Source organism: Ceratotherium simum, chromosome 10 (genome assembly GCF_057802395.1).
Source record: "Ceratotherium simum simum isolate JZ-2026a chromosome 10, ASM5780239v1, whole genome shotgun sequence".
In the NCBI taxonomy this organism is placed as follows: domain Eukaryota; kingdom Metazoa; phylum Chordata; class Mammalia; order Perissodactyla; family Rhinocerotidae; genus Ceratotherium; species Ceratotherium simum.
Window position 1 is genome coordinate 31,473,895 of NC_141909.1, and position 27,791 is coordinate 31,501,685.

Consider the following 27,791-nt stretch of genomic DNA (forward strand, 5'->3'; position numbering starts at 1 on the left):
GCTCTTTAATTTATTAGTTGAGAATTCTTATGCAAGTTATCTAAATAAAGTACGTGATAGCATCATTATGAATTTCCAATGAGATGAGGGATACAAAAATGCTTTTTAGATTGTAAGGCACTATATGAATGTGATTTATTAATGTAATTGGTAGTCTGTTGTGTTGGTAAAATGCATAGGGAGAGTGCTTTTTTTATTGGTTTTTTTGAAGTACAAAATTAATATATGTCCCTGATGGGAATAGGGTGGAGTAGGAATAAATCTTTACTAAAAGTATATTAAAGTTTTTTCCTCATCACCTATTATTACCATATATAACTACTATTTACATTTTGATGTGTATCCTGCCAGACCATTTTTTATACCTATACAAATATATTATTCTGTTATTACAGTATGCTATACAACCTTCTTATTTGTTTTTAATGATACTTTAAAGTTTTGCATCTTCCTTTTTAAAGTTTTCATAGTATGCACTATGGACATATTCCATGTTAGTACATTTGGCTCTCTCTCAGTATTTTCTTGTGTTTGCATAGTATCCCATAGAATGTTTTATTCAACCCTATTCCTGTCAAAGGACTATTTGATTCTCATTTTTTACGATTATATATGTATACATATGGGTCTCTGATTACTTATGTAATCATGTGAATATTTCTATTGGAAGTGTGCTCATTTAAATTTTCATATATATTAAATTGACCTCATGGCAGTTTACAGAGACTGTGCTTTGAATAAGAGACTGCAAGAATTTTGGCTCCTTGGTACCTTGGCATCCTTTTAGTATTAACATCAGTTTGGTATCTTTTGATCCAAATAAGTATCTTTGACTTTGTTGTGTCTTTTTCAGTGATCTCTTTTTTCTGTGCTTAGTAGTTCTTTTATATTTATGTCTAAGTGGTTTTGTGGTCATTAGGTAATTATAATCTTTAGATGAGAAACCTATTCAATCATTTCTTTAAAAAGCTAAAATATAAACTCTTATTCTTGGTATTACTATACCAGAGGACTGGAATTTGGTGGGAATGAGGGAATAAGTGCTTTGCTTTGAGCTTCATCTAGTATCTGTCATCATGTAAGCATGATAAAACCTGCAGACCAACTAGAACTGCAGGGGATGCTCACCACCCTAAATGGATATTCTAGAATTTTTAAATATCCAAATAAGAATTTTTTAGTATTTTATAGTCAATTTTTATCTTCAATTAACTTGTTTGTCTAAAGCTGGCTATAGTTTGTTTTATAGAACTTAACATAGAGACATAAGTTATTTGATACTGTCACTGATATCTAATACTAAAATAGTTTATTATATTCAATAATTATCAAAGTGTTTAAAATACTTTTGGTTTATTTACATAATACAACAGTGACAATGTAGAGTTTAATTTTCCTTTCAAGTAAACGTGTATGTATAAGTGTTTTTCTTTTTTTCCTTACTTATATGATAAACTAGGTAGGTTCGTAGCAGGGAAACTTAAAAAATGTATTTTTGAAGAGGTAAATATTGAAGAATGTTGTTTTTATAGATGTCTAACTACTTTACCTTTTTTTTCAAGCTTCAAAGATACTTCTAATGGTAATATAATGAATGAACTAATAGAATATCTATTGTTGGGGCTACCAAAACTCAGTTAAAAGTTCAAGATAAAGTTTTGAAGTTGAATGTCATCTTTCCATTTGATTTAACATTTGAACTAATTGTTATTTATTTTTTCATATTCTGGATTAGGAATGTTTTGAGTCACTGTTGAGTATTCTTCATTGGAGCTGGACCACTTTAGTCCTAGGAGTTGAAGAACTTAGAGGGTTAAAAGGTTTCCAGTTCACAGCTACACTTCTAGATTTAGAGAGACTGCGCTTCGTCGGTACCTGTTGTCTGAGGTTATTGCGTGTCTATACCTGTGAAATTTACCCAGTGTCAGGTATGATGCATTTTATAAATGACTTTAGGGAGAAAATATTTGAGACATTGGGAAGGTTTATATAGGGTAACCAAGAGTTTAAGATCCCCAGCTGCCTTTAACCTGCTCCTAAAATGAGGGGTGAAAGTTGGCTTCCTATGATGCTTATGTGTTTACTTATAAAGAATAAAATAGATTACATGTCATTCTGATAACAAAAAGTCGCGTTAGGCTAAAATTAAATACTTTAATAAAGTGTCATTTTAAACAGATTCTGTCAAATAGAAATATTTTATTTTGCACAACTAATGTGGACTTAAATGCTAAAACCAGTGTTGTTTCTCTTTCATATTTAGATTTTAAAAAGAAATAATTTTGGACAACACTTAATCTCTAAATTGTTTCATTTTTAGGTTATGAGTACTAGTAATTTTTAGCTATATAGGAAATTACTTGAATTATATTGAATGTTTCCATGCATATTTATTATTCTATGTAATAACTGTCTGCTTTATTCTCTCAAAGCTACAGGAAAAGCAGTTGTAGAAGAAACTAGCAAATTAGCAGAATGTATTGGAAAAACCAGAACTTTGTTAAGAAAGATTTTGTCAGAAGGAGTTGATCACTGCATGGTGAAGTTGGATAATGATCCTCAAGGATATCTCAGTCAACCCTTGAGTCTCCTAGAAGCTGTCCTTCAAGAGTGTCATAATACCTTTACTGCCTGTTTTCATTCTTTCTACCCAACACCTGCCTTACAGTGGGCTTGCCTTTGTGATCTGCTGAATTGTTTGGATCAGGTAATTTAAGTTTTAAAAATGGTAGTTGAAAATATGGCATACTGTGTGACAATACTCTTCAAGAAAATAAATTGCAGTTGCCTCAGTCTTTCTAACTTTTATGAAAGGTAAATTAGGAAATCAGTTTGGTATATGTGACTTAAATAAGCAAAGTTCAAAAAAATTTTTTTCTGTTTGTGTTATCATTTTTTAGCTGTAAGATTGGCAGACCTGTTGTGCAGCTGCTGATTTGCTCTTTGAATCTATGAGTGAGCATGTGTGTATAAGAGAGGGAGAGAACAGTAGTGAGTGAGTGTGTGAGAGCAAGCACAGCACTAGAAGAGCAGTCCCTACTGCCCCCACATCTGAGATCAGTCAGGAGAGAGCTGTGAGTGGACTTGCATGCTAACATCATTCATTCATTCATGAGGAAACCACGACCCTTACAAGTGTGTATGTCGCAAATCGTAGTTTCAAAATATCTGAGGCAAAAGACTGACAGAGCTAAAGGGAGAAATAGACAAATTCACACTGATAGTTGGAGACTTTAGCCCTCCTCTTTCAGTAATTAATAGAACAACTAGACAAAAAAGTCAGTAGGGATACAGAAGATTTGAACAACACTATTAACCACCTTGGCTTAATTGACATTTATAAAACAGAATGTGCCAAAGTGCAGTATACATATTATTTTCAAGTATACATATAATGTTCACAAAGGTAGATCATATACTAGGCCATAAAATAAGTCTTGGTAAATTTCAAAAGATTAAAATCTTAAAAAAAGAGTTTTCAGACCACAATAGAATTAAATTAGAAATCAATAGCAACATATATTGAGAAAAGCACCAAATGTTTAGAAAATAGACAATACTTGTAAGTAACCAGTGAATCAAAGAAGAAATCTAAAGGAAATAGAAAATATTTCACCCTGAAAGGTAAAAATATTAACATAGCAAAATTTGTGAGATGTAGCTAAAGCATTGCTTAGAGAGAAATCCATACTTTTCGCTGCTCATACTAGCAAAGAAAAAAAGGTTTAAAATCAATGATATAAGTTTCTACCTTAAGAAACCAGAAAGAAGAGCAAATCAAAGCCAAAGTAAGAAGAAAGTAGTAAAGATAAGGGAAGAAAATAATAAAGATAAGAGCAGAAATCAGTGAAATAGAAAATAGAGAAAATTAACGGAGTCAAAAGTTGGTTCTTTGGAAAAAAACAAAATTAACTTCCTAGCAAGTCTGATTGAGAGACAAGAGAGAAAGGAAAAAAAACAAAATACCATTATCAGGAATGAAATAGAGCATATTGCTCTAGATCCGACAGGCATTAAGATAATAAGGGAATGTCATGAACAACTTTATACCAATAAATTATAACTTTAGGTAAAGTAGACAAATTTCTTGAAAAATAAAACTTAACTAAAACTGACAAAATAAGAAATAGAAAAATCTATATTGCTTTATAGCCATTAAAAAATTGAATTCATTATGAACAACTATCCCACAAAGAAAACTCCAGACCCAGATACTGTCATTGGTGAATTCTATTAAACATATAAGAAAGAAATAAGATCAATCTATTACAAACTCTTTCAGAAAATATAGGAGACAACCCTTCCCAGCTAATTTTATCAAGGTAGCCTTATGCTGATATCAAAACTGGACCAAGATATTAAAAGAAAAAGTTATTACAAATATTACTGGGAAACACAGATGCAAAAGTTCTTAACAATATTATCAAATGAAATCCAGCAATATAAAAAATATATCATACCAAGTGGGGTTTATCTTAGAAATGAAAGGTTAGTTAACATTTTAACTAATTCATCATATTAACTGAATAAAGAGGGAAAATTGTGTGATCTCAATAGATACAGAAAAAGTATTTCACAAAATTAGCACTTAGTGATGAAAACTTTTCAGCAAACTAGGATTTAAGGAAACTTCCTCAATCTAGTAAAGGATATCTACAAAAAAATCTACAGCTAACACGTATTTAATTGTGAAATATTGATTGCTCCCCTAAGTTCAGAAACAAGGCACAAGGTGTCTGTTCTCACTACTTCTATTCAATTCAACATTGTACTGAAGTTCTAGCACCTCCTTCTCCCCTAAAAAAATTTAGTGTCATCACCAGGGCATCCTAGCCTGGTTGAAAGATATTCCAGTGATGACATCTGGGTAGGTATCTTTGTCTTTGTGTTATTATTATTTTTTTTTAGCTATTAACATATTGAATTTATTTTTCTTGGCATTAAAAAAATTTATTTAATTATGGTAAGAACACTTAATATGACATCTACCCTCTTAACAAATTTTGAGTGTACAATACAATATTGTTAACTACAGATACAGTGTTGTACAACAGATCTCTAGCACTTGTTCATCTTTCATAACTGAAACTTTATACTTGTTGAACACCAATTCCCCATTTCCCCCTCCCCCATCCCCTAGCAACCATTGTCCTATTCTCTGCTTCTGTGAGTTTGACTATTTGAGATACCTCATATAAGTGAAATCATGCATGCAGTATTTGCCTTCCTGTGACTGGCTTATTTCACTTAGCATAATGTCCTCCAGGTTCATCCATATCATGTAGCAGAGTAGTGTATTTTGCCACTCAATTTCCCGAGGCAAGATTATTGCCTGGACTAGTGCACAACTTAATTACTCTCTCAACTGTGCAGTCTGATATGGTTGTTTTGTTCCTTTGCTACTCAACAGGCTAACTTCAACAAAGGTTGGTTTAACATGCAGAATGTTGCTTTTCTTTTAGCCTGACTTTGTAACACAAGTGTTTGATGCACTAAGTAATGTGTACACAATTTTGTAAATTAGAATATCCTATGTTGTTTTTAATACTTTGTTATAAAAGTATGCCACTAATTTTTCTGAGTAAACTGTGCAATGTGATGACATAATTTTGTGACCTAGTGAAATGGTATTAGAGCAGCATTAATAACATTATGCTACATTAACAGTGAAACATTACACTCTAGTAACACAGGATTACAATTTCAATCATTTATTTGTGGGAAAATAGTTCCAGCGCTTGTTCGGAAACGCCTTAGATGTATGCAAATTGGGACCTTTTTGATATCTTTCTTTAAGAATAGTGCTAGAGAGGCCTGTGATTCTGAGGATATATAAATAACTCATTTACTGAAGGACAGGAGGCTGATTTTTCTTGACCATATTTAATAATTCTTCATCTTCATTGGGTATTAACTTTAACAATTGTGTTTAAAGTATTGATATCCTATAATAAGACAATTAAAATGACTGAGTGCTAGAAAATTTTGGTATGATTAATAAGGTTGTTTACCTTTTATATAACTAGAACTTGGATTATATTGATGCAGTATTTCTTTGGCCGGGTATTTTTGTTTTTAAAAGGATATCCAAGAAGCAAACTTCAAGACATCAAGTAGCCGACTCCTTGCAGCTGTTATGTCAGCTCTCTGTCACACTTCTGTTAAGCTGACCTCTATCTTCCCTATTGCATATGATGGAGAAGTACTACTACGATCAATTGTTAAACAAGTTAGCACAGAGAATGACTCAACACTAGTTCACCGTTTTCCCCTTTTAGTAGCACATATGGAAAAACTCAGCCAGGTAGGTTTTTTTCTGCATTATCTTTTGTATTGAAGCAATAAAACCGTAAATGGAGGCGTCTTTAGCTTGGTGCTTATTCTTCTTATTCTTCTGTATCGGTAAATATATTTACCAAATAATTATGTGTTTCACACAAAAATTAAGTGAAAAATTAATTTTCACACTAAAATTAAGAACAAAAAACTTCTTATGTTTACCTCTAAATGAGCAATCTTTTTTCTCTAATTTTTTATTTTGAATGATCTCTAACCTATAAAAAATTTGAGAGTTATACAAAGAATTCCTGTAATTTGTTTTATGCTGCACCATTTGAAAGTTGCAGATACTATAAGCAAACTTTTATATTCTAATATAATATTTTAGATTGCCAAAATAGAATTCTAGGGAGATAAATAATTTTTAAAACATTTTTTCTGTAATATTTTGGTATGTTAAAATAAGCCTTGTAAAACAATAGTCATAGGAAACATTTTTAGTAACTGCTTCTAGTTTATTAGAAAGCACTATGGAGAAAAATTAACTTAAATGCCCATGAAAACCATATATAATTGCTACCAAGTTGGTGAGAAATAATCTTTAAAATAAAAGCAAAAAAAGCAGCAGAAAATAGAATAGTTATCTTAATTACTGTACAATAGCAATTTTCTGTTGACTGAAGCAACAGAAAAATTACGAGAAAAATTTCAATGACATATAGAAACAAAAAAGTAATTAAATGTGAATGAAAGTTCTATTGAGGTATCAAGTTATTTGTAAAAAAATTAGGAAAAATAAATTTTTTTCTCTTACAAAGTCCTATGCTGGTGAGACTATGAGGAAACCTGCTAAACTTATAGATGATTTATGGCATTATGTAATTAGTCTAAGTAATCCTTTTCTTTCTTTTCTTTCAATCTTTCAGCAAGTATTTATTGTATACCTGCTGTTTGCTTGGATTTTAATTAGGGGTACTAGTTGAGACAGGAGTGAAAAAAATACAGCTCTTGAATTGGGGTTCTAACATATTTTTGCAAGATAAATTGTCAGTTCAGTATTATGTGTAATGAGTATTTGCAAAGGAAATTATCCAAGGAATAATTGAAGACTAAAGCTGTATGTGTATTTTATTAAAAGGAAAAATGAAAAACCTTAATTAGAACCTTAAATGTTCATCATTAAGTGAAATAGTTGAACTTGGATATATCAACCTGATAGAACATGGTTCAGCCATTAAGAATAACTATATTTTTCCATTTAATATCAAAGCAGATGTTTTTAAATTTTTTAATTAAAAAATCAAAACAAAGTATGTGATATGTGTGTAATATATATTTTGAAAGAGAATACTGAGAAATGAAGTAATGCTTAGGTGATAAAGTTATGGGTAATCTGTGTTTTTCTTGTAGAATTCACTTTAGTGTTACAGTGTTTTCCTTAAAAATATAGTAAAATTTAAAAATATTTAAAAAATATTTTTGAGAACTACTAACATTTGGTAATTATTAATAATTGTATGTCTACCTTAATATTCTTTGAATATATATCCTGGTTAGTATATATTTTTCTACCCTCTTTTTAATGGATATTATAGAATTCTACCATTTGAGTGTAGCATGATGTAGTTAATCAATCCTTTATATACATATATATTTAGATTGTTCCCAATATGTCAGTATTTTAAACAATGTTGCTGAAAATATCATTGACCAAATTTTTATGCATATTTATGATGACTTTCCTAGAATAAATCTTCAGGAGTGGAAAAATTCTTAAGTAAAAAGAAAATATGTTAAAACTTTGCTACAGATTGCCTAAATGCCCTCTGGAAAGCTAGTGTCAGCTTACATACTCCACCACTAGTGAATAAGAGTTCCTTTTTCTAAAATTTTAGTGGCCAGTGATGTGTTAATACTTTTTTTTAATCCTTCAACTAAAACATAATGACACTATTAACTTCATTTTAAGATTATATGGAAAGCTGGAAAGCTTCATGTATTAATCTTGTCAGTTACTAATTAGAAGCTAAATGGGCATAACTAAATAAATACACTCCACCCATCTTCATGCCCCACCCCCCAAATAAAGCCCTTACAGATTATTGATTATGGGGTACAATTGGAGATTGAGTTTCATCCAAAGCTAATTTTCTGAGATGTTCCAAAAAGTAAAGTTTCTGAAGAATAAAAGTGATGTAAGGGATAAAAGAATTATAATTTTAACAAAATCAAGTATTGATTATTTTAAAACCAGGAAAACTAATTACATAAGATTGACCTAAATGTTATGGTAATATTATTCAAATAATAATAGAAATAACTTAAAGATGAAAGATTACTTCTAAATTGACTTCTTTTCAGCCTAAGATTATACATTAAAAAGATGTTGTGAGTGATTTATAATAATGCTTATGATGATTTTAACTGAAAAGTTATTGAATTTCCTCTAATGGATTGAAAGTACACTTATTTACATATTTGATTTGTCTTGGGAAGAGTGATTTAACTTTAAGACCCTTAAACTTTATGAAATCTGTTGAATCTGTTTTTTATACTGTATTTTCTAAAGCAATGTGAAATGTAAGTCTTGTGGAAGAACTTGCTCAGGGGGCAACAAGGTGATTTTGATAACTGAATCCGCTGATTTTACAGATGAACTTGAGGTGCTATGAAAAAACTGGAACTAGGTCCCAAATTGTTTGCTTCCTAGTCCACAGTAAAACGGAAAGGGTCATTGGTCCTGATTGGCTGCCTGATGAAATTGAGTGCATTTTGCTTTCTGTCCACGATAGGCTAAAAGATATTGAGGATGGTAAGAGAGGTAATGTTCACGATGGATATCAGTTTTAAATTAATCATCTTTCCCTTTTTTTCTGGAAAAAAAAAAATTTCCTGTTGGTCTTTAATAGGACTCTGTAATTTCTTATCTTGAAATTTTTCCATTGCTAGAGGTTGGCATTTCTTATATTCACTTATGAAATCAAGTACAGTGGAAATTGTAAAACAGCATAGGAATATGTGTAGGAGAATTCCATATTTTTATTACATGAAATGTACAGAAAAATTTTATTAGGGAATAGATTTGTACAGACTATTTCTCAGTTGCTCTACCTCTAAATATACCAGAAATAATCATCTCAGATTGGAATCTTGTCTTACAGAAAAAACTTTAAAAAGAAGAATTTTTTCTGTCATATACAATTGTTATTGAAAAGTTAGAGATAAGTGAAAATGACTCAAAACTAATAAAAACACAAACACCTTATAAATATGTGCTACTTTTATGATATACAGAGACTAATAATTCAAAAAAGAACTTCCAAGTGAAAAATAGATATAGTGACTCCATATACAACTGCATAGATTTCTAGACATAGACTCAAGTCTGAATTTTAAAGGTATCATCTAGAAAGACAGGATTCTGCAATCGAGTACTCATGTGAAGGAAAATAAAGCAGTATCATGGAACTGTTTTTTTTTTTTTTTCTTCATGTGTCATAGAGCGAGGAGAATATCTCGGGGATGACAAGCTTCCGTGAAGTTCTGGAGAAAATGCTGGTCATTGTTGTGCTCCCAGTCAGGAACAGCCTGAGGAGAGAAAATGAGCTCTTCTCCTCCCACCTGGTCTCCAACACCTGTGGGTTACTGGCCAGTATTGTCAGTGAACTGACAGCATCAGCCCTGGGATCTGAGGTAATGTTATATTTTGAGATTAGATAATAAGCACATGTTTAAATTTTCCACATGGTTTCTTTTTTCGTATATTTTGGCTTTGTAGAAACTCATTTTAATACCATTGTATTTTTTTTTCTTAAAAAAAGAAATACTTCCAAGCTAGACTGTTTTTCCCTTTCTTATACCTCTCCTCTACTGTTATTTGCTTCCTCTCTCTTGCCAGTTTACCCAGGGTGTCACAATAAAAAGTACACGTTTTTCTCTTACCTGCTCCATTGCACAACCTCACTGCCATGTCCCAATAAAAGCAAAAATAGTTCACATTGCTGAGTAATGAGTAATAGAAGTAGGACTACTAATAATGAACACATGGTATGGAAAAGGTAAAGAGGTTCAAATCTTAGCTCTGCCCACTTGATTGACCCTACACAAATACATATGTAAAATGGGAATAATAATTTTTATCTCGCTTATGTCACAAAATTTTTTAAAATTGTTGTAAATATAGATAACATAAAATTTACCATTGCAGTCATTTTTGTGTGTACAGTTCAGTAGCGTTAAGTAAATTCACATTGTTATACATCGCGACAATACAACTACATATCACAAAGTTTTAAAAAGATCAAATATTATTATGTTTGAAGGAACCACTTTGAAACATTTTACAGTACCTTTACATTTTGTAAAGTAACATTATTTTTCACTATTTCAATGCCCTGCTCACTCTGTTTTATAATTTATCTAAACATTTTGAGTGAATTTGGAGAATGTTTCCATTTTTTTTTTTTCGAAAAAGCAGACAGCAGGTTGGTTTTGACAATCGTGTCATAATATGAAATATCTTATGTCATTCAAATGAATGTTTAATAACTAAGATGTACTCAGTGGCCCCAGGTCTTAAGTTTCTTGCCAAAGAACGTCTTTTCTCTATTTTACTTTTATAATTCCTAGCTTTGCTTTTTCTTACGTATAGATTTATTTTAGAATCTATTCTGAATTAATCTATCCAGTCTACACTCATTACTGATTCATGGTGACAGGTTAGCCCTTAGGATTTCTGAATGATTACATGCACCTGAGCAGATTTTAGTATCTCACCCTGGGAAGCACTTCCTCCATTTCTTGGTTAGCTTTGACTTGAGCATAGGAGGCCTTTGAAGCCTTTGTCAGAAAATTTTAATTTTATTTTCACTTATTCATTCAGCCTATAATATGCTTCCCTTCTGTACTGCATCTTGGAGGAAAAAGTCTACAACGCATAGGTTTCCCTCAGAAGGTTACTACCTAGTTATCACCTATGAACTTCCCTTTCTAATGAAAAAGAATGCCCAGAATTGCATGTGCCTAATATATACAACCTGTATATGTAATATACAACCTTGGGACTTCCCAGAAGTCCTGGCTTAGGTATCCATATTTCTTTCTTTCCCAGAGCAGTATGTAATTCTTGCTAGAATCATAAACTTCAATTTTTGTCCTCTTGTAGGTCTTCGAAATTTCTGCAGCCAGTTAGGTCAGAAGCAGGCTCTATAATGAAAAAGAGTGGTTTCAAACCAAAATAAGTTCTCTGATCCTCTCTAATGAAAGTCTGTAATTAGTGAGGTTGTCCTTGTATGTATATATTGAAATATTGCAAAGTTATCATAATATACATTAGTGATATTCAAACTTAAGACACAGAACATTTTCTGTAAATGAAGTCTTACTTGATAAGTAAGATACAGATAAGAGGAGGGCTGTTCTGACTGAAGAGGGGAACCTTGAGTCCACCTCTTTCTTGAATACCTATCTCTGCTGAATTCCTAGAGTTTTGTGTATCATAGTTTGAAAACTATCAGTCTATAGAATGTTGATGAAATTTTTGGTATCTCTCTTCAAAGTGGGTGAGAATTCATTCATATGTTACTATGTTCATGTGATAACTTGCAAGTTATAGTTCTGATATTATAAAATTAAGTCAAATGTGTAATTTAATATGACTAAAAGAAGAAAATCTATCAAGTAATACTAATTTGTGAATTTAGAATGATAAAATCTGGCTTTATTGCTAGTTAATCTCATAATAGAATGTACCTTTAGGAAGGTTTAAACCTACTTATTAAATATAGGTAATTTTATGGAACTTCTTAGAAACCTTTGTATAGTTTTCTTAAGGGTATACTATTAACACTCAGGTACAGACTACTGATGTAATTGCTTTTGTTGTTCACAGATTGATGGACTAAATTCTCTCCACTCTGTTAAAGCCAGTGCTAACCGATTCACAAAAACAAGTCAGGGAAGAAGTTGGAACACTGGGAATGGGTCCCCAGATGCAATTTGTTTTTCAGTAGACAAACCTGGAATAGTTGTGGTTGGTTTTTCTGTCTATGGTGGAGGTGGAATTCATGAATATGAATTAGAGGTGTTAGTTGATGATGTAAGTACCACTCGTAAAGTATTCGTCTTGCTGTGTGGGTTTTGTGTCAGGGCTTAGCATCATTATCGTAGTATGATGGTTCAGATCTTTGAGAGTTTAGCAGATTAGTCATAGAGGGATGACATTAAAGAAATTGAAAGAGTGCTTCTACATGATTGCTTGTGTGCCATTTTGGACCACTCCTGCCTCATAGTTTTTACACTTCCAGGGGAGATTTTAGATGAAAAGACTAGAAATTATATAGCTAAGCCTCTGATTACAAATCACGAGTCATTTTTTTTTGCTATTGTAATTTTTCAAGAAACAAAAACAATATTCAGACTGATATTATTACTGTGTCAATGATTAAGCAATTTTGTCATAGAGTGCTAATAGATGATTCTTAGTAAAAATAGCATTGATTGATTTAGCTGTATCTTGCTTTATTCTCTAAATTATTTGAATTACCTGAGTTTTCACAAAGTTTTATTAAAATGGGACAGAAAGATAACATGTAAATCTTTTCCTAATAAATAACAATCTATCTCTTTCTTGGTTCTTTTGAGCAATTATTTTCAATTAATTATTTTCATACTTCATTAGGCTCTATAATTAATTAGATATAGCACTCTTCTTATGAAGAAGTGACTATCATTTTAAGACAGATGAGAAAAGCCCATTTATACAATTTAGGTTGTAAACTCCTCAGGAAATCAGATAAATGTGAATAATTTAAAGTAATAAAAATTATTTCATTAGTGTGTATGAAATGCTATGGGATAATTTTGTATGCAAGGAAATAAACCGCTTAAAAACAACAATTGGTGGGGCCGGCCCCATGGTGTAGTAGTTAAGTTCAGCATGCTCCGCTTCAGCAGCCTGGGTTTGAGGGTTCGGATCCCGGGTGCGGACCTACACTAGTCGTCAGCCATGCTGTGGCGGCAACCCACATACAAAGTAGAGGAAGATTGGCACAGATGTTAGTTCAGGGCTAATCTTCCTCAAGCAAAAAAGGAAAAAGGAAGATCTGTAGCAACACATGTTAGCTCAGGGCGAATTTTCCTCAGCCAAAATAAAAAAAACAATAATTGAGTATAAGTCACAATTGTTCAATAAAATTAAGAGTATGGTGGATTTTGTTTCCTTTTGTTTTAGAGTGAACATGCTGGAGATTCGACTCATTCTCACAGATGGACATCTCTAGAATTGGTCAAAGGAACGTATACAACAGATGATTCACCCAGTGATATAGCTGAAATCAGACTTGACAAAGTGGTTCCTTTAAAGGTAAATTTAACAGTATATTTCTTTTGTAAATAAGAGGTATTCTTATATGGTTTACTTAAAATATAGTGAAAAGTAGTTCCTTTATGTGATGCTTTAAATGTTTATAGAGTACCTACTATATTCCTGATATTGTACTGTATTATATTCTATTTTTGCAAAGGATCACTTAAAGTCTGGTATAGTGGAAAGTATTGTTAGGTTTTGGAGTCAAACAGACCTACCTTCAGATACCTGGCCTTCCACGTATTAGCTCTAAGACATTGGACACATCATCATTTAAACACTGCGACTTATCTGTAGATTGGGAAGGATAATACCTACATTGTAGTGTTGTTCAGATTAAATTGAATAATGGAATAAAGTACCTGCCTCAATATCTAGCACAGTATAGAAACTCAATAAATATTAGTTCCTTTCTTTCCTTCTCTTGTGCCAAAACTCTTAAAACAAGTGGTCTTAATAGATAATATTAACTATTAAAGTTATTATTACTTTATATAATTTAATTGTCTAGCAGTAAATAACTATTTAGCAAAACAGAAATTGTACTTAACATTAATTATTAATAGAGTAATTCTGAATTGAACTGTAATAATTTTTGTTATAGAGCAGAATTTTGGATAAGGTAAGTTTATCAGAGACTTCATCAAGAAGACTTTAAATACCAAAAAACAAAAAACCTTCATTGTGAAGTTTATCTCACAGATCATAAGACACCAGTCTCTGTATCTCACATTTTTTATGTGCCGAGCATCTTATTTTGGACAACTTTTTCTTATGGATATTTTCCCCCATATCTGTCTGCCTCTCTATTTCTGTCTTTAAGTGTCTCTTAAAATAAAAATATAATGAACGCACCATTATTTTTTCCCATCTTTAAAATTATTTCGAAAGTTAAACTCATCAAAGGAAAATATAAGCTTATCTATTTAACATCTTTTATTATGGTTAATACTCTTTACAGTGTGATTAAGAGCAGGAACTAGAGTCACACTGCCTATATTCAAATCTTAGTTCCATCACTTATTAGCTGTGTGACTTTGGGCAAGTTACTTAACTTCTCTGTGCCTCAGATTCCTCAGCTGTAAAATAAGGATAATGGAACTTAGTAGATCGTTTTAAGGATTAATTTGATTAAATTACATAAAGTACTTAGGAGAGTTTCTGTTAAAAATAAACATCAAGGGCTGGCCTGGTGGCGTAGTGGTTAAGTTCGTATGCTCCGCTTCAGCGGCCCGGGGTTTGCAGGTTCGGATCCTGGGCATGGACCTACACAATGCTTATCAAGCCATGCTGTGGGGGGCATCCCATATAAAGTAGAGGAAGATGGGCATGGATGTTAGCCCAGGGCCAGTCTTCCTCAGCAAAAAAGAGGAGGATTGGCAACAGATGTTAGCTCAGGGCTAATATTCCTCAAAAAAAAAAAATAATAATAAACCTCAATAAACGCCATCTCATTTGATTCATTAAAAACTCTTAACCAAATTGTCTATAAATGTGGCAAAGAAATTCAATGTATTTGCCTAGTTTACTGCTAGAGTTCTTTTTCTATACCCTCTGTACATTATGAATAAATATAAACATGTTTTACATCTTTATTGTGAAGGAAAATGTTAAATATGCTGTGCGCTTGAGGAACTATGGAAGCCGTACAGCCAATGGAGATGGAGGAATGACCACAGTTCAGTGCCCTGATGGTGTGACGTTTACATTCAGCACGTGCAGCTTGAGTAGTAACGGCACAAACCAAACCAGAGGACAGATTCCACAGATACTCTACTATAGGTAGGTGTGTGCATAGAGATAAGGGAACTGTTTTCAAGTGGTAGAATATACACAATTTACTATCAAGATAAAAAACACTAAGTGAGTAGTTGTAATTAAATTATACATTGTATCTTCCTTGCACATACTTGTGCTAATTCATATAAAAAGCTCTCATTTTAATATATAAATTCAGTGTTTACTGTAAGGGGGAATGCTTTAAAATGTTTTTTATCATTATTTCTTCAGTATCTGAGATTTTTATCTACTGGGCATATGTGCTATTGTAAATTTTATAGGCTGTGGTCTGCAGTTTCAAATTTAAATGGAATTTATTCATTTCTTTTTTAAAAATACCAAACATTAATGATCAAATCAACTCTACCCAAGTACTAGTGTTGCCTTAATTTTATTATCCAGTCTGCAGAATATTGAGTCCGTGAATCTAGTCCTTGGGGCCCTAGAATATATAATGATGTATTTCTTATAATATCTTTAACAGAAACTGTTCCTTATGTAAACAGAGGAAAACAAAGAATGATAACAATTTGGAGTTTAAAAAAAAACCTTTAAATATACATTTCTCACTACGTCTGAATTTTTCTTTTAGCAACTTAGCTGGAGTCATAAGTAGTAGTGAGTACCATTCACCACATGTGTCCTCAACCTGACTTAGCATCAACTCACTGAAGTTGCTTATCACTTTCAGAGGCTTGCTGCTTCCTCTGTTTCCTTCATAAATGATCTGGAGACACAGTTAGTACAAAACAGTTTCCCAAGATGTCGATTTTCTACTTCCTTTCTCTGTGTGTAGTAGAATAGAAATAGTAGGTGTTAAATAGCTGCATAGTGGCGTGTTCCTGCTGAGATGCAAACCTTTCTAGTTCCTTTACCCCAATCATGAAAAACTTTTCTGTTACGTAGCACTACAATAAACAGTACATTATTTCTTTCTCTAACCGTAGATTAAAAACCATATTATGGGCAAAAGAAGAGTTAGGTATTTCGAAAAACTGGAGAGCCCTTTAGAAGGATCAGCTATCCAGACTTTATATCTTATACAAAATACAGTGTTTTAGGTATTTTGTTGTTTTCCATCAAGGTTTAAATACCCTTGGCTTTAAATTTAAAATTAATTAAATTTAAAAAAATTTAAATCACTTAACACTAAATAGCGTTCTACTCTGATGGCTCCCAAGTTTCTGTCTCTAGCTTTCGTCTCCTCTGAGCCCTAGATGGAATATCCAAGACCCTCTTTGATGTCTTCATTTGAGTGACAACAATGGGGATGATGATGGTAATTAATATGTACTGAGCACTTAACTGTATGCCACACAGCGCTCGGAGTGCTTTTCCTGTGTCATCTCAGCTAGTGCTCACAGTAACTCCATGAGGTGGGCACTTTCCTTGCTTTACAGAGGAGGGAACAGAGACCCTGAGTGGTTAAACAACTTGCCTAAAGTCACACTTCTAGTAAATTATGGTTCTGGAGTTTGCAAGCAGGAAATTGGACTCCAGATGACCTACTCTTAACCAGTCTACCACACACACATCCTCCAAGGATGCTCTAGGGAGTTGGCTAACAGACATCTTAGACTAACGTGCCCAAAGTACTCCTCTCCACCCACAGTTACAGCCAGACACCTTGGAGTCCTTCTTGACTTCCTTCTTGCCCTCACACTTTACCTCAGCAAGTCCTGGCAGCTGTACTTTTAAAATGTCCTAAATCTGACCTTTTCTACCACTCCCATAATTAACAGTCTAGTTCAAACATCACTGCCCCTACCTGGGTCCCTGTTACAGCCTCTAATCCAGTCTCTCCCTCCTTTTGCTGTTGCCCTCCTATAGTCAGTTGTCCTCAGCACAGCCAGAGTGATCTTAAAGAATTGTAAATCATATCACGTTCTGCCCTTGCTCGAAATTCTCTCATAGCTTCCCATTCCCAGTCCAGTGTAAAATGTAAAGTTGTTACTGTGGTGTCTGAACTTCACATGACCTTCACATGACTCCTGTTTACCTTTCCCACCTGTCGCCCTTCACTCTTTCTCCTTTCATTCCAGTCACACTTGCCTGCATTTTATTCCTGAACTCACCAAACTCTTGTTCCTATCTGAACCTTTATCTTATTGTTCCTTTTGCCTGAATACTTTTCCCCCAGGTCCTTTTTTTTTTTTTAATATAATTCAGGCTTTTGTTTAAATATCTTTCCTAAGATAGACTTTCCTTGATATTATTTAAAATACCTTTAGCTCTTATCTTGCTTTATTTTTCTTCAAAGCCCTGCTACTTTTTGAAATTATATGGTTACATATTTACTTTTTTGTGTGTATGTGTGAGGAAGATTAGCCCTGAGCTAACATCTGTTGCCAATCCTCCTCTTTTTGCCTAGGAAGATTGGCCCTGGGCTAACATCCATGCCTATCTTCCTCTACTTTATATGGGACACCGCCACAGCATGGCTTGACAAGCAGTGCATCGCTCTGTGCCCGGGATCCAAACCCACGAACCCCAGGCCTCCGAAGCGGAGCGGGCAAACTTAACTGCTACGCTACCGGGCCAGCCCCCTACATATTTACTTTTTTTAACTTTAACTTTTGAAACTTTAAATGAGGAGCTCTGATCTAGATGTGATTCCTAGACTTAGATCATATTTTACCTACCATGTTAAATAATCTCATGTGTTACCTATGTTTCAGGAGTGAATTTGATGGAGATTTACAATCCCAACTTCTGAGTAAAGCCAATGAAGAAGATAAAAACTGTAGCAGAGCTCTCTCTGTGGTAAGCACTGTTGTTCGAGCTGCGAAAGACCTCTTGCACAGAGCTCTTGCTGTGGATGGTAAGACTTTTCTTTTACTTTCTTTATAGTCATATTTAGCTTCTTTCTTCCCTAACTTATACACAGAATTATTGAAGAGGAACCATCTTGTAGAATCCAGGTGTTTTATTCATTTAGATCTATACATACACATACTTTTCATTTTGGATCAGCCAAACCATTAATACTCTAATGCAGAATTTTTTAGAATGTTCAAAAGCAATTACCTGATATTGTTATCTTAGTTAACCCAGTAAGAGAACAACTCTTGATTAAACTGAGTCTTTGCTTTATCCTTCTTTTAGCAGTCACAGAGCATTTTGTTTTCTCCTTTAAACCTGTTTTTCTTCCTATATGTGCAATTTCCAGCAATGGTATCACCGTTCACCCAAAGGTCTGGATAACCCTGAATAATCTCCCCAAGTTCACTTATCTAAATTGAGTTCTATGAGTTCCACCACTGGAAACTGTTCAGTTTGTATTTTCCTCTCTCTGTTCTTCCATTGTTCGGGCTGCCATGGTGCAAGAACATGTCCTCTTTTTCATGGATGGATCCTAATAATCTTACTGCCACTTTTCCCTCCTTCCCCGTCTAGTTATCTAGTTATCCTCCACACTGGCAGCAGTTATACAATCATGCGCCATATAATCATTTCGGCCAGTGATGGACTGCATACACAACAGTAGTCCCATAAGATTAGTACAATATAGCCTAGGTCTGTAGTAGGCTATACTATCTAGGTTTATGTAAGTACACTCTGTGATGTTTGCACAATGATGAAATTGCCTAATGACGTATTTTACAGAACATATCCCCATTGTTAAGTGACATGTGACTGTATTTACAAAAACATTCACTGTTGCTCGCCTCTCCCTCCTTACTGTTATTTATAATATTTGTTCTTAAGCCTAACTGCCCATCAGAATTACCTGGAAGGCTTGCTAAAAAGAATATTTGGCCCATCTGAACCAGGGATTTAGGCTGGGCTAAGAAACTATATTTTAAATAAGTGCCCAGCCCGTTCTGATGCAACAGCAGATCTATAGACAAGTATTTGGGCATAATTGGCCTATAAGGTAAAGGTCTTCACAGTCTAGACTCAGCTTATCTTTCCCACGCCATGTTCATGGATAAATGATGATGTCCATCAGCAAAGTGCTTTCTTTGGAAAAATAGAAGGCAGTATAGCTTAATAACAGCAAACATTTTTGGAGTGCTTAATGTGTTCAGGCATTATTCTATGCATTATACATGTATTAACTCATTTGATCTTCACAACATCCCATGAGGGAAATAGTGTTATTATCGTCTTTTACAGATGAGTAACCTGAAGCACACACAGATTAAGTAGTTTGCCTAATTCGCACATATAGCCACGTGTGACACCAAGAGTAGTAGTTTAAAATTGTGGCTGTTACTCTAGGTTCTAATCCTGGTTCTTATCATTTTACAGGTGTATGATTTTGGGTTAGGTACTTAAACACTGTGTGCCTTGGTTTCCCCTTCTAAAAAGTGGATAATGAAAGTACCTTATTGTGAGGGTTAATTGAAGTAACACATGAAAAGAAAGCCCTTAGAATAGTGCCAGGTCCTTTATAAGCGCTCAGGCAACATCAGCTATAATTTTACTCAAGAGAATTATAGATTTCATGTAGCATATAGATTACCGTGAAATTGCCTTCTAACTATAGTTTTAATGCCTTTTTTAGCTGATGACATTCCAGAACTGCTTAGCTCTTCCAGTCTGTTTTCCATGCTGCTTCCCCTCATTATAGCCTACATAGGACCAGTAGCTGCTGCTATTCCCAAGGTGTGTAATTTAACTCTACAACTTTGAATCTTTTTTTAAATATCATTTTTTTTAGAGTTTGTATCTTTCCTTTAAAGTTACTTTAATCTTTGAGGCACCTGGGTTATAGGTAACACGCAGAGATGGTCATGTTAAATAGTAGAAGTTATTAGTTAAACCTCTCTGTTCTTAGTATTGTTTACTGGATTGCTATGCTTACTTATTGGCTTTACATTTGAAGAATTTGGGAATAAGACTATATTTTAGAAATATGATATATAAGGAACGATTAAGTTAACTGAGATTTTTTTAATTTATGAAGTTGATGCCATATCTTTTCTGTTTTGAATAATAATAGCCATGTAAAAGGATAGAAGTGTTTTAAAATAGTGAAATATTCAAGACATGGAAGAAATCATAAACTATTCTTTGGTGTAATTAAATATTGAATAAAACCTAATTTACTGCAGATCACAAAAGGCAAAAGTGTTCAAAAATATAGACTAGGTTATTTTAATATAACATCTAGGATATCTAAGGTAAATCTTTTTTTCCCATAGAACAGATTTCTCTTTGAATGAAAGCTAAGCTAGGAAAATCTCTAGATGGAAATTCTTAATAATAAGGATAAACAACAATTATAGTAATTAATTATATTAAAACAACTTTTACCTTTATTATCTCATTTAATCATTTTTTTAATACTAGGTGGCTGTAGAAGTCTTTGGCCTTGTCCAACAGCTGCTTCCCTCAGTTGCCATTTTGAATCAAAAGTATGCACCCCCTGCATTCAATCCTAATCAGTCAACAGACAGCGCCACAGGAAACCAGCCTGAACAAGGCCTCTCTGCTTGCACAACCTCTAATCACTATGCTGTCATAGAGAGTGAGCACCCCTATAAACCTGCATGTGTGATGCACTACAAGGTAGGCGCCGACTCCTAGGGAGAATTTAAATTTAAAACTTGGTTGGATGTTCTATAATGATATCTTAAAGGATACTTTGCCTCTGTTCAGAAGTATAATTTCTTTTATAGTGTTTAAATATAGGGAATCAGTAGATGGTTAGGCACTGTCAAAAAGATTTAAGACATAATTTTTAGATACAAAGATACAAAAAGATTTAAGACATAATTTTTACCATTAAAGAGTATAGTTTTGTAGGATTTATGAGAGTTGTTCTCATGTCATTTTATAAGTACAGTGCAGTATATAATGCTAAACTGCATATTATACGTTGTAATAGTAGTGGATATAGCATTAAGATTTAAAAATCGTATTTTTTGAACTGATATAATTTGTATCACAGCTTGTGCTCTGAAAATTTATATACCCAATGTAAGATTTAAAGTACTCTACAATGTAAAGGAAAAAAAACCATATAAAACATGTATAAATATAATGTTATTATAGAATATTCAAAATCCTTATTCCTTGCTTTTTAAATTGTATCATGTAAATTAAGGAGGAGAAGGAGGATTCGTCCACTTCGTGAATTTACTTATAAGTTTAAGTTTTATGTGCTTGTAAAATATTCAACTTTTTGTTGTAGAATATGGTAAACATATAAAAGGACAAACTAGTACAGTCACCCCATTTATCCATCATTCCAGATTCAGCACTTATCAACTCTTGGTCAAACCTGTTTCATTTATTCCCGACACACTTTGTCCCTTTCTGTTATTTTGAAGCACATTCATGGATATTTGATTATGTGTCTCTAAAATATAAGGACCTGTAAAAAATAACCATATTATTATCACACCAAAAATACTGATAAGTCTGTCATGTCATCAAATATGCACATTTTAAATTATTTGAATTAGAATCCAAATAAGATCCATACGTTGTGATTGGTTATATCTGTCTTTTAAGTCTCTTTTAATCTATAGGTACCCCTCCATCTCCTTTATTTTTTTCCTTGAATTTTACTTGTTAAAGAAACTGGATCCTATGTCTTTGTTGGATAGGAGCCTCTTCAGCTTGCCTCCTGAGCCCTTTAGACACACTCCTTGTAGTCTTTCATAGCGTGCTTGCTCTCTGGTATGGTAAGATGTTCCAGGTTCCTCTTATATATTTCCTGTCTCAGATCTGAAACCAGCCCTTTTTTCAAAGTGCCCTCGTTCCTTTCAATAATGATAGGTGTTTAAAATGGTACACTAGGGATACTCATTTCTCCTGGGTTAGTCATTGTTTCTAGATATTTATGGTGCACAGAACTAGTTCATACACTCGCATATAAACAGACATGTATTTATACACATGGGAACATTTATTTTTATATATGTGTATATATATTTATATATGTGTATGTGTATATATTTATAGACACATTTATGTGTCTATGTATTGTTTTAAAGATAAAATACTTTATGAGTTTGTATTGATACTAATTCAAAGTAAGGACCACAGGATGTTACACCTGAATGTCCTTTCTCATACCTCTAGAACCCCTGTTCTTGATGACACTGGGAATGTTAGAATTAGAAAATCACTTAATTATTCATTTCCTGTGTGTTTGTCTTTTGGGTATATCTCAACTAGGATGTATAGAGAAATGACTGTTTTAAATTAAGTGGGAATAATCGGTCTCTGTGCGATTATGCCACTAATTGGGTTATATTTGTCATCACTTGTTTTATTTTGTTCTAGATTTTTAGGAATTGCTTTATAAATCTTGTTTTGTTTTATAATGATTTAAATAATTACATAGTCCCAAGTCAAATCTATAAAAATTTAGACTTGTATCAAGTGTATGTTTATATTTATTCCCATAATGTGTGAAGTTCTGAAGCTTTTTTGCTAATGAAAACAAGCATTTATAACAGATAAAATGAATGGTAGAGAACCTAAAAGTGACTAAAACCAAATAAAACAAATGATGCCAAAACCTTACATTTTAATGATTTATTCATTTTCTATTAGTATCTTTATATTTTACCTATCATGTTGTATTTTCACTTACCCACTTATATTCCTTAAATGCATACTGACTGAAATGGAAAATTTATTATATAAATAAACTATTCCACAAAGAAATCAGATAGCTGAATGTTTGTGGAAATTAAGCAGCTTTGTAATATTTTTTCTGGTGATATCAGTGTGTACCTAAAACATTATTAATGCAATATCAATCAGTTAGGTAGAAAGCAGTAGATATTGCAAGTAGGGAGTAGGGACAATTGATAATGAACATTAATACCTTGATTTCTGATCATATTTAAACTACTCTATTAATTCCTTAAAATGTATTTTACAGTGTATTGAAAGCATCATCTTTACAGTATGATGTCCTGTTTCTAAAATAGACAAAAAGCAAAAGTCTAATTCTTCTTAACAATGCAAGTGTCTTGCCTGTTGACCTCAGGTGACATTTCCAGAATGTGTACGGTGGATGACAATCGAGTTTGACCCTCAGTGTGGTACTGCGCAGTCAGAAGATGTCCTCCGTTTGTTGATTCCTGTCAGAACTGTTCAGAATTCAGGATATGGACCAAAATTGACATCTGTTCACGAAAATCTTAATTCCTGGATAGAATTAAAGAAATTTTCAGGATCCTCTGGGTGGCCTACTATGGTTTTGGTGTTGCCAGGTAAGTCATTTTTTTCTCTTCTGTTTTATATGGTAAAATATATGCGTTTATGAAGGATACATCATTGAAAACATCTGTTTTATATGGTAAAATATATGCGTTTAGTAAGGATACGTCACTGAAAATGTTTATTTAATTTTTAGAAGAATTTCTTTAGGACCAATTGTGTATCTGGATTGCAGCTGAGGAGTAAAGGAGAGTCTTTACGCAAGGGGCATAGCGTGACTGAGTTTTAGAAGAGAGAATATTTTGAGGATCTCGTGAAAAAAGATTAGCTTGACCAAAGCGGAGAGTTAATATTGAGGAGTGGCTGTCTGTATAGTTGGGACCAAACTATAGCAAAAGTAGATTAGATCTTTATTTTCCCAAACAGTGCTAAATTTTGAGAACTTACTAAGGACTCCTTCCTTTCAAGAGACTTGGTGAACCACCTAACCTACTGAGATGTGTTAAAACTATTGTTTTCACTCTTTCAGGCTCGAGGGGGTGTGTTCACTCTTTCAGGCTGGGGGGGGGGGGGCGGTGTGTATGTGTGTGTGTGTGTGTGTGTGTGTGTGTGTGTGTGTGTATGTGTATGAGAGAGAGAGAGAGCACGCACATGCGAATACACTTTTGTTATTGCTGTTACTGGTGTTTTCCTTTAAAAAAAAGTTGGTAAGTAAATTTTTAAAACTATATGTAGTCTGATGATTTTTTAACCAGTTAACCATAACTACTCTTGTGATGCCTCAAACTAGGAACCAGTTTGAATTCAGAAACTTCTTTCTTCTAGTCTGACCTGCCTTGTTTATTTGTTAGTGAAGAGGTCAGACAAAGCCAAATGCCAGGGTAGAGGATTGCTCATTCTGAAAAGAAAAGGCCAAGCTGGGTCACCTCGGTAATTGACAGATAATTGAAAAATGATTGTTCATGTAACTTAAAGATAGGACATTTAATTAATGAGAATTTGATCAAAATAAAAAATAATGACAATTCACTTGGGATGGTTCTATTTTTTCTAGTGTTTTTAGCATAGTTTTGTTCAAGTAGATATAGGAACCCCAAAACAAGACTAGGTTTTTAGTATCTGATTAGTATTGCTCCCTATCTTGAGATGGATGAAAAATGGGGAAATTTTAATAAAGTTGTTTTGGATTTTGAACTCAATGTTAGCTTTTTTTCTTAGGAAATGAGGCCCTTTTTTCATTGGAGACTGCATCGGATTATGTGAAAGATGACAAAGCCTCTTTCTATGGTTTCAAATGTTTTGCAATTGGATATGAGTTTAGCCCTGGACCTGATGAGGTAAGAGTGAACTGTCTTCTCATTCTGTTAAGGAAGACTGTGTTTCAAAGAGCTGCTATTGACTTAAATTGTACTTGCTGCCTATATTCAAGAAGTCTGAAATCTATTTTAAGCTAGGGTGTATAATTTAAAATATTTTGTAGTTTAATTTTGTGCAGTGATCTGTTTTTGCTACTTTTAATACATAAAGAGAATGGAGTCTTTGCAACATGACCCAGCCTTTAAAAACTTAGTAAAATTGTGGGGCCAGCCCCATGGTATAGTGGTTAAGTTTGGCATGTTCCACTTCAGGGGCCCAGGTTCGCAGGTTCGGATCCCAGGCGTGGACCTACACCACTTGTCAACCATGCTGTGGTGGTAACCCATATACAAAGTAGAGGAAGATTAGCACAGATGTAAGCTCAGGGCTAATCTTCCTCAAGCAAAAAAAGAGAAAGATTGGCAACAGATGTTAGCTCAGGGCTAATCTTCCTCAGCACAGGAAAAAAACTTAGTAAAATGGTGCCTGTTCCAAACCTGCTCAGGTGGCCATACCTTCCTGAGTAAATAATAGAACCTGATTTCACAATGGGACTAACTTAGTCTCTCTTCTAAATGTTTCAAATCATATAATAAAACAAAATCAAGGTGAAAAAATGATCATGTTCCTTCAAAGTAATAAATGAAAAATTCTTTGGACAATGAACCTGTAGGCCCAAAGCTTATAACCAGCATGACACATAATATCTAATCTCTTCCACTCTTAATTTAACTTAATTTAAAGTTAGCTAACACATACTTCCTTCTAGTTTCAAAAGTTATGCTTGAATGTAAGCTATATTTTGTTGATAATCCACATTATCTTCCAAACATTTTATCTTTCAAACATTTTTAAAGCAGCTGATTTTTTTTTTTTGCAATTCTCCAGGGAGTCATTCAGTTGGAAAAAGAATTAGCCAATCTTGGTGGGGTTTGTGCAGCAGCTTTGATGAAAAAGGATCTAGCACTTCCTATTGGTAAGTCTGGTCAGTTACTAGGTGTGTGTTTGTGATTTTTTAAAAAATTTTGAGAATAGAATAGGTTTATTATAGAACATTCTGAAAATGGATTAGCAAAATGAATTCAGTAGTCACATACACTCGTGAGCCATAACTGTCTAATATGCTGGTGGTTTGAGTTTTTTAAATAGAAACTGAAGAGTATTCTCTAGTCTTCTATTACACAGACATATGCATGTGAACACCCACCTTATGCACATACATGCCATGTGCCAGGTACTGGGTTAAGCACTGGGATATATAGTATTAAACCAGAAGTTTGAGATATTTCTTAAATATCCTAGTGGACGTATCAAGTAAACAATTGGATACTCATTGTCTAGAGCTCAGGGAACAAGTCAATAGAAATGTCATTTGAACATAGTTGATATTTAGACATGGGACCATATGAAAGATGAGCTAGGAAGGGAATGCAAATGAGAAAGAGAATATAGCCCAGGATCAAAGCTGGAACTTTCCAAAATTTCAAAGATGGACCCAACAGGAGGAAGAGGCTGCAAAAAAGACTATGAAGTAGCACCCAATGAAGTAGGAGTAAAACCAGGAGAGTAGATATTCGTGGGATTTTTTAATGTGGCTGAGAAGTCAATTAAAATTTATCATTCAATTGAAAAACTTCTTGGTGCTTTACACACTCAATAAGAAATATATCAGTAAAATGAGAGAAATATAAGGCCTTTTAGAGGAGTGAGAGAATGGAAAGTCAGGAAGGGGAGTCAGGTTGACTATAAATAGCTCTTTAGAAGAGTTTTCAGGTGAAGCACAACAGAAATGAAGCAATGGCAGAAATAGTCTCTTTATATGATACAAATTTGTATGGTATGTAAGTTGATTTATAGTCAAGATGATAAATATGAAAATAAAGTTTAAAATACTAATTTTATGATGTTTATGCATCATAACGTGAAATTTTATTTTCACATTATTTGGGAATAAAAGACGTTATTATTGTATTTCCCCAGTTCTCATCCCCAAAAGTCCATTTATATCTCCTCCCACTGAGACTACCCTTCCCACTTTATCCTTTCTTTTCTCCCTTCTCTTTCTCTACTCTTTTCTTCCTTCTGTATTCCCTTTCCTCTTCCTGCTCCCTTTCATCCTTCTCAGTTCCCTGCTTCCACTTAATGTTGATACATATATGAGGAAATAAGACATCTTGTATTTTGTTCATATGAAGAAAATTGGTACAACCTCTTTGGAGGAAATTTGTCAATATGTGTTTAAATTTTACATGCATATACCTTTTGATGTAGCAGTTTTTTATACATAATGGCACAAATGCTCAAAAAATGTGTTGTAAGATAGATTAATTTGGCAGTGCTTATGATTCTAAAACCTAGAAGCAACCAAAATCCCTATCAATTGAGAACTGGTTAAATAAGTAATGGTACATCCATACAATGAGATGTATTAGCTGTTAATACAAAACAAAAAAAAAAACAACAAAAAAGTAGACCTCTACTCCTGACCAAGAAAGAGATCCAAATTATATTAACTGAGAAAAGCAAGTTGCAGAAGAGAGTCCCATTTTTGCAAACATTATCTTACGTATGTATAAATATATGTGTATATGTGCATGTGTGTCAACATACACACATGCACATATACACTTATTATTTGCACACAAAGTTTCTAGAACGATACATAAGAAACTCTTGATGGTGTTTATCTTTGGGAGGGTGGCAGTGGCTGAATTTTTCATTCTACACTTGTGTATAATTTGAACATTTCCCTTTGAACATGTATTACTTTAGTGGTAATATTTTATAAATTAATTCAACTATCAAAGAAGAGTCAATAAATAAATTGTTTTGTATTAAGCAATAAAGGAGAAAATGGCTAGAGGATACAGTCACTACCTCA

The 27,791-nt window shown here is 33.3% G+C and overlaps 1 protein-coding gene across 13 annotated transcripts in view; it reads left to right on the forward strand.

The window, feature by feature from the left end:
• The window catches only part of MYCBP2 (MYC binding protein 2), a 256,295-nt gene that overhangs the window by 123,829 nt on the left and 104,675 nt on the right, over positions 1-27,791 (forward strand). For all 13 annotated transcript variants that reach the window (XM_087435962.1, XM_087435968.1, XM_087435963.1 and 10 more), the window contains 13 exons: positions 1,736-1,928; positions 2,433-2,707; positions 6,083-6,304; positions 9,781-9,972; positions 12,170-12,376; positions 13,511-13,642; positions 15,249-15,427; positions 18,103-18,245; positions 19,935-20,035; positions 20,723-20,941; positions 23,382-23,607; positions 24,773-24,891; positions 25,799-25,886. In XM_087435962.1, coding sequence (XP_087292088.1) covers positions 1,736-1,928; positions 2,433-2,707; positions 6,083-6,304; positions 9,781-9,972; positions 12,170-12,376; positions 13,511-13,642; positions 15,249-15,427; positions 18,103-18,245; positions 19,935-20,035; positions 20,723-20,941; positions 23,382-23,607; positions 24,773-24,891; positions 25,799-25,886 — 2,296 coding nt within the window. The remainder of the gene's footprint in view (positions 1-1,735; positions 1,929-2,432; positions 2,708-6,082; positions 6,305-9,780; positions 9,973-12,169; positions 12,377-13,510; positions 13,643-15,248; positions 15,428-18,102; positions 18,246-19,934; positions 20,036-20,722; positions 20,942-23,381; positions 23,608-24,772; positions 24,892-25,798; positions 25,887-27,791) is intronic.